Here is a 16,359-nt window from a genome sequence, read left to right as displayed (position 1 = left end):
CTGACTATGCACACTCATCAGGACTACACACTCATCAGGGCTCTACACACTCATCAGGGCTCTACACACTCATCAGGGCTCTACACACTCATCAGGGCTCAAGACACTCATCAGGGCTCTACACACTCATCAGGGCTCTACACACTCATCAGGGCCCTACACACTCATCAGGACTCTACACACTCACTCACATTGACACTCCAACTCACACTCACTTTATTTGTTCACACTTGTATACAATCATCATACTCTGTTTATCATATATCCTGATGCCTAATCACCGTACCCCTATCCATATCACATTGAGACATTCTTCCTTTGCAACAATAGGTGGCAGCAATGCCTTGGTGAATATTTCTGCTATGCAACGATGACAGTTACAATTTGAACCTACCTCACACACACACACTCCACTGTTGTTACTGACTGAGCCAGGAGAGAGCTGGAACCTTTGTGAGTGAATGAGACAACACGACACGGAGAGTAAGATCACACACAAAGACTTGAGTCCAACATCTTCCTGTTGGTATTGTTGTATGTCTCTTGCTGTCTTTCAGCAGCAGAGGGAACCAAGCTTGACATACAGTATAGAGATGGAGAAGAGTGGTGTTCCTGAGTGTCTCACCCACTCTGAGGTATTGGGTCAGCTGAGAAGAGAGCTGTCCCATTCATCTGACTTCCACATCTTCATCATACTGGGAGCCTCAGTGAGTACTCTAGTAGTTACCCTGTTTGTGCTCTTCCTTTCATGTTTGGCATGACATTGAGTGACAAGGAGTTGGTGTGATAGCACAAACAGACTGGCACTCGGTCTAAGTAGTAGTTGTCCCTCTATGCATGTGTTTATTTTATGGTAACTGAACCTTTTCCCTGTGGTATTTTCTGTTCAGTTCTACAAGGGCAGAGACATGGGCTACATAGAGCACAGTCCAATGTGCATACTAGAACACCACGTGTCAGACTGTATGCTACCAGAATACTGCTTCAGTGCTGGAAGTGTTCTAGTGTGATTGTTGGAACACAGCCAATAGCCATAGTTCCACAGTATTTAAAAGGAAGTTACTGACTTGTTGCACTGCTTCCACTGTGGGATAAGAGTGGGTTCCTTGTGAGATTTGCATTAAGATCAACCACATGACCTAATGACTCAGTAGTTACGCTACCGACTAGGCTGCTGTGTGAGTTGTTACAGAAACGTAGAGTCTTGCTTGTTCTAATTACCCAGCTAGTATATGACTCTCTATATCTAGAGTTCCATCTGGTTTGAAGTCCAAACATAGGGTCAACTAAGTAAGTGTGTGTGTGACTGACTGACTGACTGATGAGAGGTGTGGTGTGTGTGTGGTGTGCGTGTGAGAGAGACTGGGGGAAGAGAGGAGAGGGCTCACACACTGACTAAAATGTGCTGCATCTGGCTTTTCTTTATCTAGCTCTGAAAGAGAGAGATGAGTTTAGGACTTAAAATGTTTGTCCACTTCCGTGAGTTAACTATCTGTCTATCACAAATCACTATCCCCCTTCGCTACATTTGAGTGTGTTAAAAAGTTACTTTTCAGAATGGCTGTGCTGCAGTGTTTGTCTTCCCTTTTTTCAATGTTGTGTTTAAACATTCATAACAGATTTCACAACACGTGTGTGCCCTCAGGCCCCTACTCCACTACCACATATCTACAACACAAAATCCATGTGTGTGTGTGTATAGTGCGTATGTTATCGTGTGTGTGCGTAGTGCGTATGTTATCGTGTGTGTGTGCATGTGTCTGAGCCTATGTTTGTGTTGCTTAACAGTCCCTGCTGATCCATAAGGTGTGTTTTAAAAAAAGTTTTTAAAAATCTGATTCTACTGCTTGCATCAGTTACCTGATTCCATGTAGTCATGGCTCTATGTGGTACTGTGCGCCTCGCATAGTCTGTTCTGGACTTGGGGACAGTAGATTGTTACTGTGTAGGTTGGAAGTTGAACTGCCCTGTACTGTACCATGTGTTCATAGAAACAGGAAACAAATAAAAACAAGAGTAATCAACCATAAGATTCTAGGCACATTTTAGTCTCTCAAATACTTTATTTAACTTTTTATCTATCCATTCAGGGAGATCTTGCCAATAAGAAGATTTATCCTACTCTATGGTGAGTGAGTTTCCTGTTTTCTGTTGCCAGATTATGTGCCTGTCTATCTCCACAGTCCCTGAATCATCAGAATGACTGTCCGTAAACGCTGTTCAAGGTTCAGGTTTGTCATCTCAAGTTTCTACCAATTATGCTAGAAGTTTAGGGGGGGGGGGGGGGGGGGGGTCAGCTCCTTGACCAGTGTTCTAGGTCATCATGTCTCCAGGGAGCTGACTGAGTGTCCTGTCTTTGTCTCCGTCCCTTTATACTGCATCTCATTGTTCAGTCCACCTCTTGTAGGTGGCTGTTCAGAGATGATCTTCTCCCAGAAGAGACCCACTTTGTGGGCTTTGCTCGCTCCAAGCTGACTATGGATGACATCAGGACAGCATGTCTGCCACATATGAAGGTAAGGAGTCTTAGTGTAGGCTGAGTGCAGGCAACTCGGTTCTGATAACTTCTTTTTGATCAAAGCCGTTTAGCTTTTGGTAGCTTCACCATTGAAAGTCCATGTGAAATTGCCTTGACTGGATTCCCTCTTTTATGACACTGGTTTGTCAGTGAGGTTTTGCGGGATGTACATAGGGTGACCACATTTAAAATCTCAGTTGACAAACATTGGCAGTAGACTGGCCCTACTGAAGAGTTCAGTGACATTCAACGGGGCACCTTTCCAACAAGTCAGTTCATCAAATGTCAGACTTGCTAGAGCTACCCCAGGCAACTGTATGTGCTCTTATTGTGAAGTGGAAACATCTAGGAGCAACAGCGGCTCAGCTGTGAAGTGGTAGGCCACACAAGCTGATAAACATGGACTTCCAAGTGCTGAAGCACGTAGAGCATAAGAATAATTTTCCCTTGGTTGCTACACTCACTACCGAGTTCCAAACTGCCTCTGGAAGCAATGTCAGCACGATAACTGTTTGTGGGAGCTTCATGAAATGGGTTTCCATGCAGCCGCATACAAGCCTAAGATCACCATGCACAATGTCAAGCGTTGGCTGGAGTGGTGTAAAGCTTGCCGCCGGGTTTGGCAGATTTCAGAAGAACGCTACCTGCCCGAATGCATAGTGCCAACTGTAAAGTTTGGTGAAATCAAATTTTATTTGTCACATACACATGGTTAGCAGATGTTAATGCGAGTGTAGCGAAATGCTTGTGCTTCTAGTTCCGACCGTGCAGTAATATCTAACAAGTAATATAACCTAACAATTTCACAACAACTACCTTATGCACACAAGTGTAAAGGAATGAATAAGAATATGTACATAAAAATATATGAATGAGTGATGGCCGCATGGCATAGGCAAGATGCAGTAGATGGTATAGAGTACACTATATGTAGGAGGAATAATGGTCTGGGGCTGTATTTCATGGTTTCATGGTTCCCTTAGTTCCAGTGAAGGGAAATCTTAACGCTACAGCATACAATGACATTCTATACAATACTGTGCTTCCAACTTTGTGGCAACAGTTTGGGGAAGGCCTTTTCTTGTGCCCCCTGTGCACAAAGCGAGGTCCATACAGAAACGGTTTGTTGAGATTGGTGGACTTGACTGGCCTGCACAGAGCCCTGACCTCAACCCCATCCAACACCTTTGGGATGAATTGGAACACCGACTGGCCTAATCGTCCAACATCAGTGCCCAACCTTGCTGAATGGAAGCAAGTCCCTGCAGCAATGTTCCAACATCTAGTGGAAATCCTTACCAGAAGAGTGGAGGCTGTTATAGCAGCAAAGGGGAGACCAACTCCATATTAATGACCATGATTTTGGAATGAGATGTTTGACGAGCAGGTGTCTACATACTTTTGGTCATGTGTATACATGTATACATGCATTCTGGAGAGAGACACACCATATATTTTCCACACACAATGACGGGTAGGTCGTCATTGTATATAAGAATTTGTTCTTAACTGACTTGCCTAGTTAAAAAAAAGAATGCTTCTACACCTGCATTGCTTGCTGTTTGGGGTTTTAGGCTGGGTTTCTGTACAGCACTTTGAGATATCAGCTGATGTACGAAGGGCTATATAAATTGATTTGATTTGATTTGATTAATACTCAAGACACTATCTTAACCCATTTAGATGCTTTTCACTGACGGCTGCAACTCCATCAACTAGACCTATTACCAGGTGCACTACCCAAATGGGCTTAGGCCTACACACTTCTGATTGAAAACAATAAGCTTTAAAAAAATATATAATAATAAGCTAATGTTCCTCTGTGGCTATGTAATGCTCCCTGGTGAAGTATTTATAATTATTATTAGACATTTATTTAGGACGGAGTAATTATATAATTTTGGCAAAACATCAATTTACTTTAGGGCAATACAGCATCCTAACAGTGAACTGCGCACCCCACAACTTTCCTTCCTAATTGGCGAGGAAACCAGAGATCTGTACATAATGATGAGACGCTCATGATTCCGCCCTAACAATGGGAGTCTTTGTCCCAAAGGCAGGAAGGCAGGCGACAAGCTTAGGTCTACATATTATTCCTATAGAATCGTATTGGGCTTATTCTGGGCAGATTTTGGCGAGAGTGAGCCCTCCCGCTTCGTGTCTTTCTCTCTGATGAAACTATATCACTGGAGAAAGCATCCGAGTGAAACGGCCCTCTATATGTAACCCATGTTTCTGATGCTGTCTGGACAGAAATAGTATGACATTACATAGTATTTTGGTCCAGACAGCATCAGATACATGGTCTATACATACTCAGACAGAGGGGGGCTGTTTCACTGTCCAGACAGCATCAGATACATGGTCTACACCTACTGAGACAGAGGGGGCGCTGTTTCACTGTCCAGACAGCATCAGATACATGGTCTACACCTACTGAGACAGAGGGGGGCTGTTTCACTGTCCTGACAGCATCAGATACATGGTCTATACATACTGAGACAGAGGGGGGCTGTTTCACTGTCCAGACAGCATCAGATACATGGTCTACACCTACTGAGACAGAGGGGGCGCTGTTTCACTGTCCAGACTGCATCAGATACATGGTCTACACCTACTGAGACAGAGGGGGGCTGTTTCACTGTCCTGACAGCATCAGATACATGGTCTACACCTACTGAGACAGAGGGGGCGCTGTTTCACTGTCCAGACAGCATCAGATACATGGTCTACACCTACTGAGACAGAGGGGGGCTGTTTCACTGTACAGACAGCATCAGATACATGGTCTACACTTACTGAGACAGAGGGGGCGCTGTTTCACTGTCCAGACTGCATTAGATACATGGTCTATACATACTGAGACAGAGGGGGCGCTGTTTCACTGTCCAGACTGAATCAGATACATGGTCTACACCTACTGAGACAGAGGGGGGCTGTTTCACTGTCCAGACAGAATCAGATACATGGTCTACACCTACTGAGACAGAGGGGGCGCTGTTTCACTGTCCAGACAGCATCAGATACATGGTCTATACATACTGAGATAAAGGGGGCGCTGTTTCACTGTCCAGACTGCATCAGATACATGGTCTACACCTACTGAGGGGCACTGTTTTGCTGCAAGAGACAGGTTGGAATGTCTGACCGAAATCAACCTTTTTTTCCTAAATTAGTGGTGCTGATAAAATGTTGATAAAATGCAGGACATGATTGTTTCTTTGTGGGAAGGGTGACACAGTTGCAAAATGCACGACTGTCCCGCGCAATCCAGGACATGTGGTTGACCTAGATGTACATGTTCATACTCATTACAATGAAAAGACTGTGGATAGGTATTCTGTTGTAATCATTCATGTGTGTACGTGTGTTTTCTCAGGTTGGTGATGGTGAGAGTGAGCGCCTCGCTGCGTTCTTCAGTAGGAACTCTTACCTGAGCGGCAGGTATGATGAGGAGGACTCCTTCTCTGAGCTGAATGCCCACCTGAGCTCCCTGACCACCAGCAGGGGGGCTGACCATGCTAACTGTGTCTTCTACCTGGCATTGCCCCCCAGCGTCTACCATCATGTTAGCAAGAACATCAGAGCCCACTGCATGTGCCGCAAGTCAGTATCTCAAACACACTTGTCAGATCACTCAAGCATATGCATGAACCCACACAGATTTGTTTTTCTATCATTTTACTATTTTCCCTAACCTTTAACCGAACCCCCTTAACCGAACCCCAATCCAATAACCCTAACACCTAACTGTAACCCCTAAGCCTAAAATCAGGGGTGCCACTTTGGTTTTAGAAGTGGGGGGGACATAACCTGGCGAGGGGTCTGGTTTAGCCATCGAATGCGAATTTCCTGCATTTTTACAAAATCCAATATGCCATCTCTATTTAGAACAAAAAAGTAATCAAAAATACCCACAGTCATCAAGCTATATAAGAGATCATTATTAAATATGTTTACGTGTTTCATAAGACTGAACTAGATCAAAGGTCATTCAATAATAAATATTGTGTTGCTCTTTTAACCAATAGCGTAACAAATGAACAACTCTTGAAAAAATACAGACTTGATTGTTTTTAATAAGACATCCTTCTATATAACATTTCAGCCAGACCGACCAGCCAGCCCGAGCCGCCTGCAAGCCCGAACCCCACCAGTCTAGTGAATAACTCAACTCTCTCCCAACACAAGTTAATTCCCTCTTTAAAAACAATGTTGTTCCCAAGGCAAGGTTTGGGAACAAAAAAACACATACGCCTCAAATGTACATGAACACACAGAAACAGCAAGTCCTCCATGACAAAGGATTACCTTGGTGTACATTCATACATTATCCAATAATGACTATTATTCTCATATCCCAGACTGTAGCTTTACGCTTAAACTGCTGTCCTGTAGCTACTGTAGGTCTACCCATCAATTCAAGATGTAACTTTGTATCATTCACTGATATTGTTAATATACTGAAAAATTGACCTGAGCTCCGTAGACTGGTCTTCCCTGGCTGTCTGACCCTGCTGGGACCCCTGTCACCATCTGACCCTACTGGGACCCCTGTCACCATCTGACCCTACTGGGACCCCTGTCACCATCTGACCATACTGGGACCCCTGTCACCATCTGACCCTACTGGGACCCTCGTCACCATCTGACCCTGCTAAGTCAATTCCAGTCCTCGGGGCCCTGATTGTTGTCACAGTTTTGTCCCAGCCCCAGCTAACACACCTGACTCCAATAATCACCTAATGATGATCTTCAGTTTAGAATGCAATATGATTAATCAGCTGTATTTGCTGGGATGGAGAAAAAGTGTGACACCAATCAGGCCCTGGAGGACTGGAGTTGCCCTCCCCTGTCTTAAGACACGCTGAGCATAGTGTTGTGTACTGACTGTATACATTCCTGCTGGATGCCTGCAGGTCCAGATCATTGCAGCACGGTGTGTGGGCGGGAGCAGGCGGTCAGACGACTTTTGGATGAAAATATAGTATTTTTGTTGTCCCACAGATGATTTGGAAACGGTACTCTTTCTGCTTTGTATGTGTTAGCCTACCTACCCTAGGCACATATTTTTTTCGCATTATTCACATACTGCTTCAACTTCAGTAGCCTCCCTCTCCTAGTTGGGCGTGAGAGTTCAACTGCGCCTAGTATGTGTGGTCTCATTGAAATAGAGAAGGCTGCCTGCATGGGTGGAGAATCACGTGGCAGTTAACTTAAATATGATTAGACTGTAGTTGACTACAGTCTGTAACTAAATATTGATGATGGAAAGAAGTGGAGGGTGCTCAACCAATGAGTCGAAGTGCAATCAAAAAATGTAGTCATCACTGAAAAGGCACAATGTGCACATAGGCTAGGCTGCTATGGGGAGCGAGCATTATGCCTTTTTCATTTTCAATAATTGATTACCCATTTATTTGTCTCTGCCTGCAAATCGTCTTCCTAAAAGGTCCTATAGGCTTATGCAAAATGTTAAGTGTCGCTGTCATCATTCTTGCTGCTTCAAATTCAGTGTGATTAGGTGCATGTGTGGTCTCAATTAAAGAGTAGAGCAGGCTACAGCCTAGCCTATGCATGGGTGCAGATGCACAGGGCAGTTCTTTCCAATGAAATATCCTTCCTAAATAGGCCTATGATTAGGCTATAGTTTACTACATTGCCTACAAAGGCCTAAATATTGATCACCCATATTTCTCTGTCTGAAAACCCTTCCACTCCCAAACATAGGCTATAAAAATGGCGCAAGAGAAAGTAAAAGTCTCTCCAACTCTGCTCTCTTCAATCTACATCTAGCATATTGGCTGATATACCCCAGTAATACAGATAGTCTAATATAAGGGCCATGTCAGAATCTCTGGTAATTTAACCTATTTCTAAAGTTATTTTTGCACATTTGCATCACATACGCCTAAAAACAAACTTTGCGGAACTGTGGTTGGGTTTTGGGATCAGTTCTTGTGGGAGTCAGACAGAAAGCCAGCAGGTGCGGTATGTAAAGCTGCAGGTGCTGGCAGGAGTGGGATGAAGAAATCGGTCCTGTGCAGACCTCTACTGTGCACAATGACAGTGAAGCCTGTAATGTTAGAGCTGTTTTAATACTGTGTTAGCAAGGGAAACAAATCAATAACGTTACATTGCCATACTGGCTAATAAAAACTCACATTGTACTGAAAAAACATCACAATATCAATCTTCAATTGTTTGGTCGATGGTTTCATCATTTGATTCAGGTCTAGTGTGATTGAGGCAAAAAATAATAGCTATCGCTGGCCAACTTTTGGCCAGCTGTCTTGCCAACTGTACATCAACTGATGAAAGCTACCCAAGTTCATTTACCTCTGTTGAAATGGGACAAAACAATGGCTACAAAAGGTGTCCATACAAACAACTGCTGTCAGATAGTGATATGAGGTGGCTATTAGTACTATCTGACAGATAACTAGAGCTGGAACTGACTGTGGTAGCTGCTCACTAGCGTAGCTTATTCAATTCACCTCGGTCGAGAGGGGATAAAACATTAGCTAAAGTTAACAATTCAGTCACAATACTAGCTCAGCACTGCAAATAAATATGGGTCCCCCCCCACCATTAAGTTAAACAGAAGTTACCTTGCAAACTACATCAGTCTACTAAAGAGTAGCCCGTTTCTGTTCTGCTTTCTTTTACAACTCGGTTAAAGAGCACAACATAAACACACTAAACTATGCTCAACTCTCCCGTGCTGTTCCAGCCAGCCTTCCAGAACCTTTGCCTTCACACAGCCTGTCAGCCCCATCTGTGGCGTCTGCGCGGTCCTAAATCCAGCCGACTGTTCACTCACAACAGCCTACCCTACCGCTCCTGGCCATCCGCATTGTACTAAAGCACCATTTTTCTTCTTTTTGTATCACATTTTAATGATAAAACTGGGGGGGGAATACAATTTCAGAATGCCCCCCCCCCCCAGTCCCCAGTGAAAGTTGCGCCCCTGCCTAAAATAGCCTTCTTCCTTGTGGGGAATGGCGTAATGTTCCCACTAGTCTGAATTTCTGGTACCCGCAAGGATAGAAAACCCATAAACACACATGTGCAAACACACTCACACATCCCTGTACCACACTGTAAAGTGGTCTCTGTCTTTGTGTGTTAGAGGTTGGAGCAGGGTGATAGTGGAGAAGCCATTTGGTCGTGACTTGCAGAGTTCTCAGGAGCTGTCGTCCCACTTCTCCTCCCTGTTCAGAGAAGACCAGATCTACCGCATAGACCACTACCTGGGCAAGGAGATGGTGCAGAACCTCATGGTCCTCAGGTACAGAGATGGTGTTAGAGCCTCATGGTCCTCAGGTACAGAGATGGTGTTAGAACCTCATGGTCCTCAGGTACAGAGATGGTGTTAGAACCTCATGGTCCTCAGGTACAGAGATGGTGATAGAACCTCATCGTCCTCAGGTACAGAGATGGTGTTAGAACCTCATTGTCCTCAGGTACAGAGATGGTGTTAGAACCTCATCGTCCTCAGGTACAGCTTGAGTCCTGATCCCAGGAGACAGTACATTTACAGATTTGAAATCTTCCTTGTTCATGAAGTACTGTACAGTATCAATCAAAATGAAGCCGATGCTTTTGTCCAAAGCGATTGACAATGAAGTGTGTTCATACAGGTTAGGTATGAGTGTGTGATCCCTGTGGGAACTGAAAGAACCTTGGCTTGCTATGTTCTGACTGGTTACCATTGTGTTTTGATTCTGTCCTCTGTCTGTCCATCAGGTTTGGGAACCGTATCTTTGGTCCTATCTGGAACAGGAACAGCGTGGCCTGTGTGGTTCTAACCTTTAAAGAACCATTCGGTACACAGGGACGCGGAGGATACTTTGATGACTTTGGCATCATCCGGTGAGGAAGAGCGGCATTTGCAACAGGCTGGCATGTCATGCCAAAGTATAAATCACTGGAAAACTTTGATCAACTGTTTTCAGATGTTCATGTGGTTCTCTTATTCTATGGCAATGTAGTGGAATATAGCTTTTTTTCTATTATTTCTCTTTCTTGTTGCATTGTGGGAATGGCCCATAAGTAAGAATTGTATTCTAAGTCTACACCTGTAATTTGCAAAGCATGTGACAAATAATTGAGTTGTTCAGTTCCATGGGTTTGTGATATTTCCTGCTTTAGTGATGTCATGCAGAACCACCTCCTCCAGATGCTCTCTCTGGTTGCCATGGAGAAGCCTGCCTCCACCAGCCCTGATGACGTGAGAGATGAGAAGGTAGCATCACCAACCAGTGTTCCACTTTGATCAGTGTTCCACTTAGGGTCAGGAGTTTTCCCATGGACATGCTGACCAGGACAAACTCTGGGCACACTTTTTACACTTGTGACATAAAACTATATGACCATTCCCTCTGTCTTCTAAATGTGTGTGTGTGAACCCTAGGTGAAGGTGTTGAAATGCATCGCCCCAGTGCCTCGGTCTGATGTGGTGCTGGGTCAGTACATAGGGGACCCTGAGGGGGAGGGCCATGCCAGACTGGGTTACCTAGATGATCCCACCGTGCCCAACGGCTCCCAGACGCCTACCTTCGCCACCTCTGTGCTCTACGTACAGAATGAGAGATGGGATGGTGAGGACCGACGGCCATCTTGGATTCTGGCAAACTCTTTTCCTCCTATGTCCTTTATCTAGACATGTTGACAGATTTCGACGTATCTTCCAGACTCATCAGCTCATATTGTCAGCCTGATACTCTGCATTCCTCACAATCCTGAACTCTCCCTCTCTTATCTAGTTATTCTGTTACTTCCCAACTCCTCTTGTTTGACTCCAGCTGCACAGGAACGTCGATCATTACTCTCATACACACTCTCTCTCCTCCCTTCTCATACACACTCACTCTCCTCCCTTCTCATCTACGCTCTCTCTCGCCTCCCTTCTCATCTACCCTCTCTCTCTCCTCCCTTCTCATCTACCCTCTCTCTCTCCTCCCTTCTCATCTACCCTCTCTCTCTCCTCCCTTCTCATCTACCCTCTCTCTCCCTCCTCCCTTCTCATCTACCCTCTCTCTCTCTCCTCCCTTCTCATCTACCCTCTCTCTCTCTCCTCCCTTCTCATCTACCCTCTCTCTCTCTCCTCCCTTCTCATCTACCCTCTCTCTCTCCTCCCTTCTCATCTACCCTCTCTCTCTCCTCCCTTCTCATCTACCCTCTCTCTCTCCTCCCTTCTCATCTACCCTCTCTCTCTCTCTCCCTTCTCAACTACCCTCTCTCTCTCCTCCCTTCTCATCTACCCTCTCTCTCTCCTCCCTTCTCATCTACGCTCTCTCTCTCCTCCCTTCTCATCTACGCTCTCTCTCCCTCCCCTCCCTTCTCATCTATGCTCTCTCTCCCTCCTCCCTTCTCATACACGCTCTCTCGCTCTCCTCCCTTCTCATCTACCCTCTCTCTCTCCTCCCTTCTCATCTACCCTCTCTCTCTCCTCCCTTCTCATCTACCCTCTCTCTCTCCTCCCTTCTCATCTACCCTCTCTCTCTCCTCCCTTCTCAAACTACCCTCTCCTCTCCTCCCTTCTCATCTACCCACTCTCGCTCCTCCCTTCTCATCTACCCTCTCTCTCTCCTCCCTTCCCATCTACCCTCTCTCTCTCTCCTCCCTTCTCATCTACCCTCTCTCTCTCTCTCCTCCCTTCTCATCTACCCTCTTTCTCTCTCTCCTCCCTTCTCATCTACCCTCTCTCTCTCCTCCCTTCTCATCTACCCTTTCTCTCTCCTCCCTTCTCATACACACTCTCTCTATTCTTTGTCGCTCTCCCCATCCACCACCCCCTTCTCTCCCCTCTCCCATCCACCCACCCATCCCTCTCTCCCCTCTCCATCCACCCACCCATCCCTCTCTCCCTCATCCACCCACCCATCCCTCTCTCCCCTCATCCATCCACCCATCCCTCTCTCCCCTCATCCACCCACCCATCCCTCTCTCCCCCTCATCCACCCACCCATCCCTCTCTCCCCTCATCCACCCACCCATCCCTCTCTCCCCTCATCCATCCACCTATCCCTCTCTCCCCTCATCCATCCACCCACCCATCCCTCTCTCCCCTCATCCATCCACCCACCCACCCTCTCTCCCCCTCATCCACCCACCCGTCCCTCTCTCCCTCCTCCACTGACCCGTCCCTCTCTCCCCTCATCCCCCCCGCCCCCTCTCCTCTCCCCTCATCCACCCACCCGTCCCTCTCTCCCCTCATCCACCCACCCGTCCCTCTCTCCCCTCATCCACCCACCCGTCCCTCTCTCCCCTCATCCATCCATCCACCCATCCCTCTCTCCCCTCATCCACCCCACCCNCCTCATCCATCCACCCACCCATCCCTCTCTCCCCTCATCCATCCACCCACCCATCCCTCTTATCCCCTCATCCATTCCACCCACCCATCCCTCTCTCCCCTCATCATCCACCACCCATCCCTCTCTCCCCTCATCCATCCACCCACCCATCCTTCTCCCCTCATCCATCCACCCACCATCCTCTCTCCCCATTACTATGTCCCTCATCCATCCACCCCCCATCCCTCTCTCCCCTCACCCATCATCTCCTCCCCTCTCTCCATCAACCCACCCATCCTCTATCCCTCATCCACCCACCGCATCCTCTCTCCCCTCTCCATCCACCTATCCCTCTCTCCCCTCATCCATCCCACACCCATCCCTCTCTCCCCTCATCCATCCATCCACCCATCCCTCTCTCCCCTCATCCACACCACCCCCCTCTCTCCCCTCATCCACACCCGTCCTCTCTCCCCTCATCCACCCACCCGTCCCTCTCTCCCCTCATCCACCCACCCGTCCTCTCTCCCCTCATCCACCCACCCGTCCCTCTCTCCCCTCATCCACCCACCCATCCCTCTCTCCCCTCATCCACCCACCCGTCCCTCTCTCCCCTCATCCATCCATCCACCCATCCCTCTCTCCCCCTCATCCACCCCCCCCATCCCTCTCTCCCCTCATCCATCCACCCACCCATCCCTTTCTACCCTCATCCACCCACCCATCCCTCTCTCCCTCATTCACCCACCCATCCCTCTCTCCCCTCATCCATCCATCCATCCACCCATCCCTCTCTCCCCCTCATCCACCCTCCCATCCCTCTCTCTCCCTCATCCATCCACCCACCCATCCCTTTTCTCCCCTCATCTATCCACCCATCCCTCTCTCCCCTCATCACCCACCCCTCTCTCCCCTCATCCATCCACCCATCCCTCTCTCCCCTCATCCACCCACCCATCCCTCTCTCTCCCCTCATCCATCCACCCACCATCCCTTTCTCCCCTCATCCACCCACCCATCCCTCTCTCCCCTCATCCATCCACCCATCCCTCTCTCCCCTCATCCATCACCCCACCCTCCCCTCTCTCCCCTCATCCATCCACCACCATCCCTCTCTCACCTCATCTCACCACCCCAACCCATCCCTCTCTCCCCTTCATCCATCCACCCACCCATCCCTCTACTCCCCTCATCCCTCCACCACCCCATCCCTGTCATCCCCTCATCCATATACCCACCCATCCCTCTCCTCCCCTCATCCATCTACCCCACCCATTCCCTCTCCCCTCACCCATCGCATCTCATCCCCCCTCCCCCTCTATCCACCTCACCCAATCCCTCTCTCCCCTCTCCCATCCACCCACCCATCCCTCTCTCCCCTCTCCCATCCACCCACCCCATACTCTCTCCCTCTCCCATCCACCCACCCCATCCCTCTCTCCCCACTCCACCCAACCCCTCCCCTCTCTCCCATCCCCTCCACCCACCCATCCCTCTCTCCCCTCTCCATCCACCCACACCCATCCCCTCTCTCCCCTCATCCATCCCCCCACCCATCCCTCTCTCCCCCTCATCCATCCCCCCACCCCATCCCGCTCTCCCCTCTCCCATCCATCCCACCCATCCCTCTCTCCCCTCCCCTCTCCCATCCACCCACCCATCCCTCTCTCCCCTCATCCACCCACCCGTCCCCTCTCTCCCCTCATCCACCCACCCGTCCCTCTCTCCCCTCATCCACCCACCCATCCCTCTCTCCCCTCATCCACCCACCCGTCCCTCTCTCCCCTCATCCATCCATCCACCCATCCCTCTCTCCCCTCATCCACCCACCCATCCCTCTCTCCCCTCATCCATCCACCCACCCATCCCTTTCTACCCTCATCCACCCACCCATCCCTCTCTCCCCTCATTCACCCACCCATCCCTCTCTCCCCTCATCCATCCACCCATCCCTCTCTCCCCTCATCCATCCACCCACCCATCCCTCTCTCCCCTCATCCATCCACCCACCCATCCCTTTCTCCCCTCATCCATCTACCCACCATCCCTCTCTCCCCTCATCCATCCACCCACCCATCCCTCTCTCCCCTCACCCATCCCTCTCTCCCCTCTCCCATCCACCCACCCATCCCTCTCTCCCCCTCTCCCATCCACCCACCCATCCCTCTCTCCCCTCTCCCATCCACCCACCCATCCCTCTCTCCCCTCTCCCATCCACCCACCCATCCCTCTCTCCCCTCATCCATCCACCCACCCATCCCTCTCTCCCCTCATCCATCCACCCACCCATCCCTCTCTCCCCTCTCCCATCCACCCACCCATCCCTCTCTCCCCTCTCCCATCCACCCACCCATCCCTCTCTCCCCTCATCCACCCACCCATCCCTCTCTCCCCTCATCCACCCACCCATCCCTCTCTCCCCTCATCCATCCACCCATCCCTCACCCCGTAGGTGTTCCGTTCGTCCTGCGTTGCGGTAAGGCACTCAACGAGCGTAAGGCGGAAGTGCGTCTCCAGTTCACGGATGTTCCAGGGGACATCTTTAATGAGCAGTGCCAGAGGAATGAGCTGGTGGTGAGGGTACAGCCTGATGAGGCCATCTACCTCAAGATGATGACCAAGAAGCCTGGAGCCTACTTCAGCCCTGAGGAGACTGAACTGGACCTTACCTACAGGAGCAGATACAAGGTAAGATACACACACACGTGTATATGTATGTAAGTATGTATATAATGTGTGTATATATGTGTGTACACTACCATTCAAAAGTTTAGGGTCACTTAGAAATGTCTTGTTTCTGAAAGAAAAGCCCATTTTTGTTCTGATTAAAGAAGCAATAAAACTGGCCTTTACACTAGTTGAATATCTGGAGCATCAGCATTTGTGGATTTGATTACAGGCTCAAAATAGCCAGAAACAAATACCTTTCCTGTGAGAAATAGACTTTCTCTTCACAACTTTCTTGTGAGAACCAAATGCCTCACAAGTCCTCAACTGGCAGCTTCATTAAATAGTACCCGCAAAACACCAGTCTCAACGTCAACAGTGAAGAGGCGACTCTGGGATGCAAAGAAAAAGCCACATCTCAGACTGGCCAATAAAAATAAAAGATTAAGATTACACACGTGTGTGTGTGTGTGTGTGTGTGTGTGTGTGTGTGTGTGTGTGTGTGTGTGTGTGTGTGTGTGTAGAATAAATAACAACTCTTCTTGTGTTCTCGCTACAGGACGTGAAGCTCCCTGATGCATATGAGCGTCTGATTCTGGATGTGTTCTGTGGGAATCCGATGCACTTTGTCCGCAGGTCTGTCTTTGACTGCCACTATCCCACCCGCTTAAATTTAACATTTCAAATGTAATTTTCACATCAGCAGTTGCCACAAAGTGCTTATGCAGGACCCCAGCCTAAAACCCCAGTGCAGGTGTAGAAGCATGTTGGCCAGGAAAAACTCCCTATAAAGGCAGGAACCTAGGAAGAAAACTAGAGAGGAACCAGGCTCTGAGGGGTGGCGATGTGCCCACTGACATGTCTGTCTCT

The 16,359-nt window shown here is 48.4% G+C and overlaps 1 protein-coding gene across 8 annotated transcripts in view; it reads left to right on the top strand.

The window, feature by feature from the left end:
• Positions 1 to 382: 382 nt before the first annotated feature.
• Positions 383 to 16,359, top strand: part of LOC109908327 (glucose-6-phosphate 1-dehydrogenase) — a 20,905-nt gene continuing 4,928 nt past the window's right edge. For 2 of the 8 annotated variants that reach the window (XM_020506958.2, XM_031794654.1), the window contains exons 1-11: positions 383 to 453; positions 558 to 707; positions 2,091 to 2,128; positions 2,408 to 2,516; positions 5,901 to 6,127; positions 9,654 to 9,812; positions 10,271 to 10,396; positions 10,676 to 10,769; positions 10,938 to 11,124; positions 15,275 to 15,510; positions 16,049 to 16,125. In XM_020506958.2, the coding sequence (XP_020362547.2) occupies positions 594 to 707; positions 2,091 to 2,128; positions 2,408 to 2,516; positions 5,901 to 6,127; positions 9,654 to 9,812; positions 10,271 to 10,396; positions 10,676 to 10,769; positions 10,938 to 11,124; positions 15,275 to 15,510; positions 16,049 to 16,125 (1,367 nt within the window). In that variant the 5' untranslated portion in view covers positions 383 to 453; positions 558 to 593. Of the gene's footprint in view, positions 708 to 2,090; positions 2,129 to 2,158; positions 2,232 to 2,393; positions 2,517 to 5,900; positions 6,128 to 9,653; positions 9,813 to 10,270; positions 10,397 to 10,675; positions 10,770 to 10,937; positions 11,125 to 15,274; positions 15,511 to 16,048; positions 16,126 to 16,359 lie in introns of those variants that run through there. The other 6 variants (XM_031794656.1, XM_031794653.1, XM_031794655.1 and 3 more) reach the window with 5 other exon arrangements.

Source organism: Oncorhynchus kisutch, linkage group LG17 (genome assembly GCF_002021735.2).
Source record: "Oncorhynchus kisutch isolate 150728-3 linkage group LG17, Okis_V2, whole genome shotgun sequence".
Taxonomy (NCBI): Eukaryota; Metazoa; Chordata; class Actinopteri; order Salmoniformes; family Salmonidae; genus Oncorhynchus; species Oncorhynchus kisutch.
This window is presented reverse-complemented; position numbering and strand designations above follow the sequence as displayed.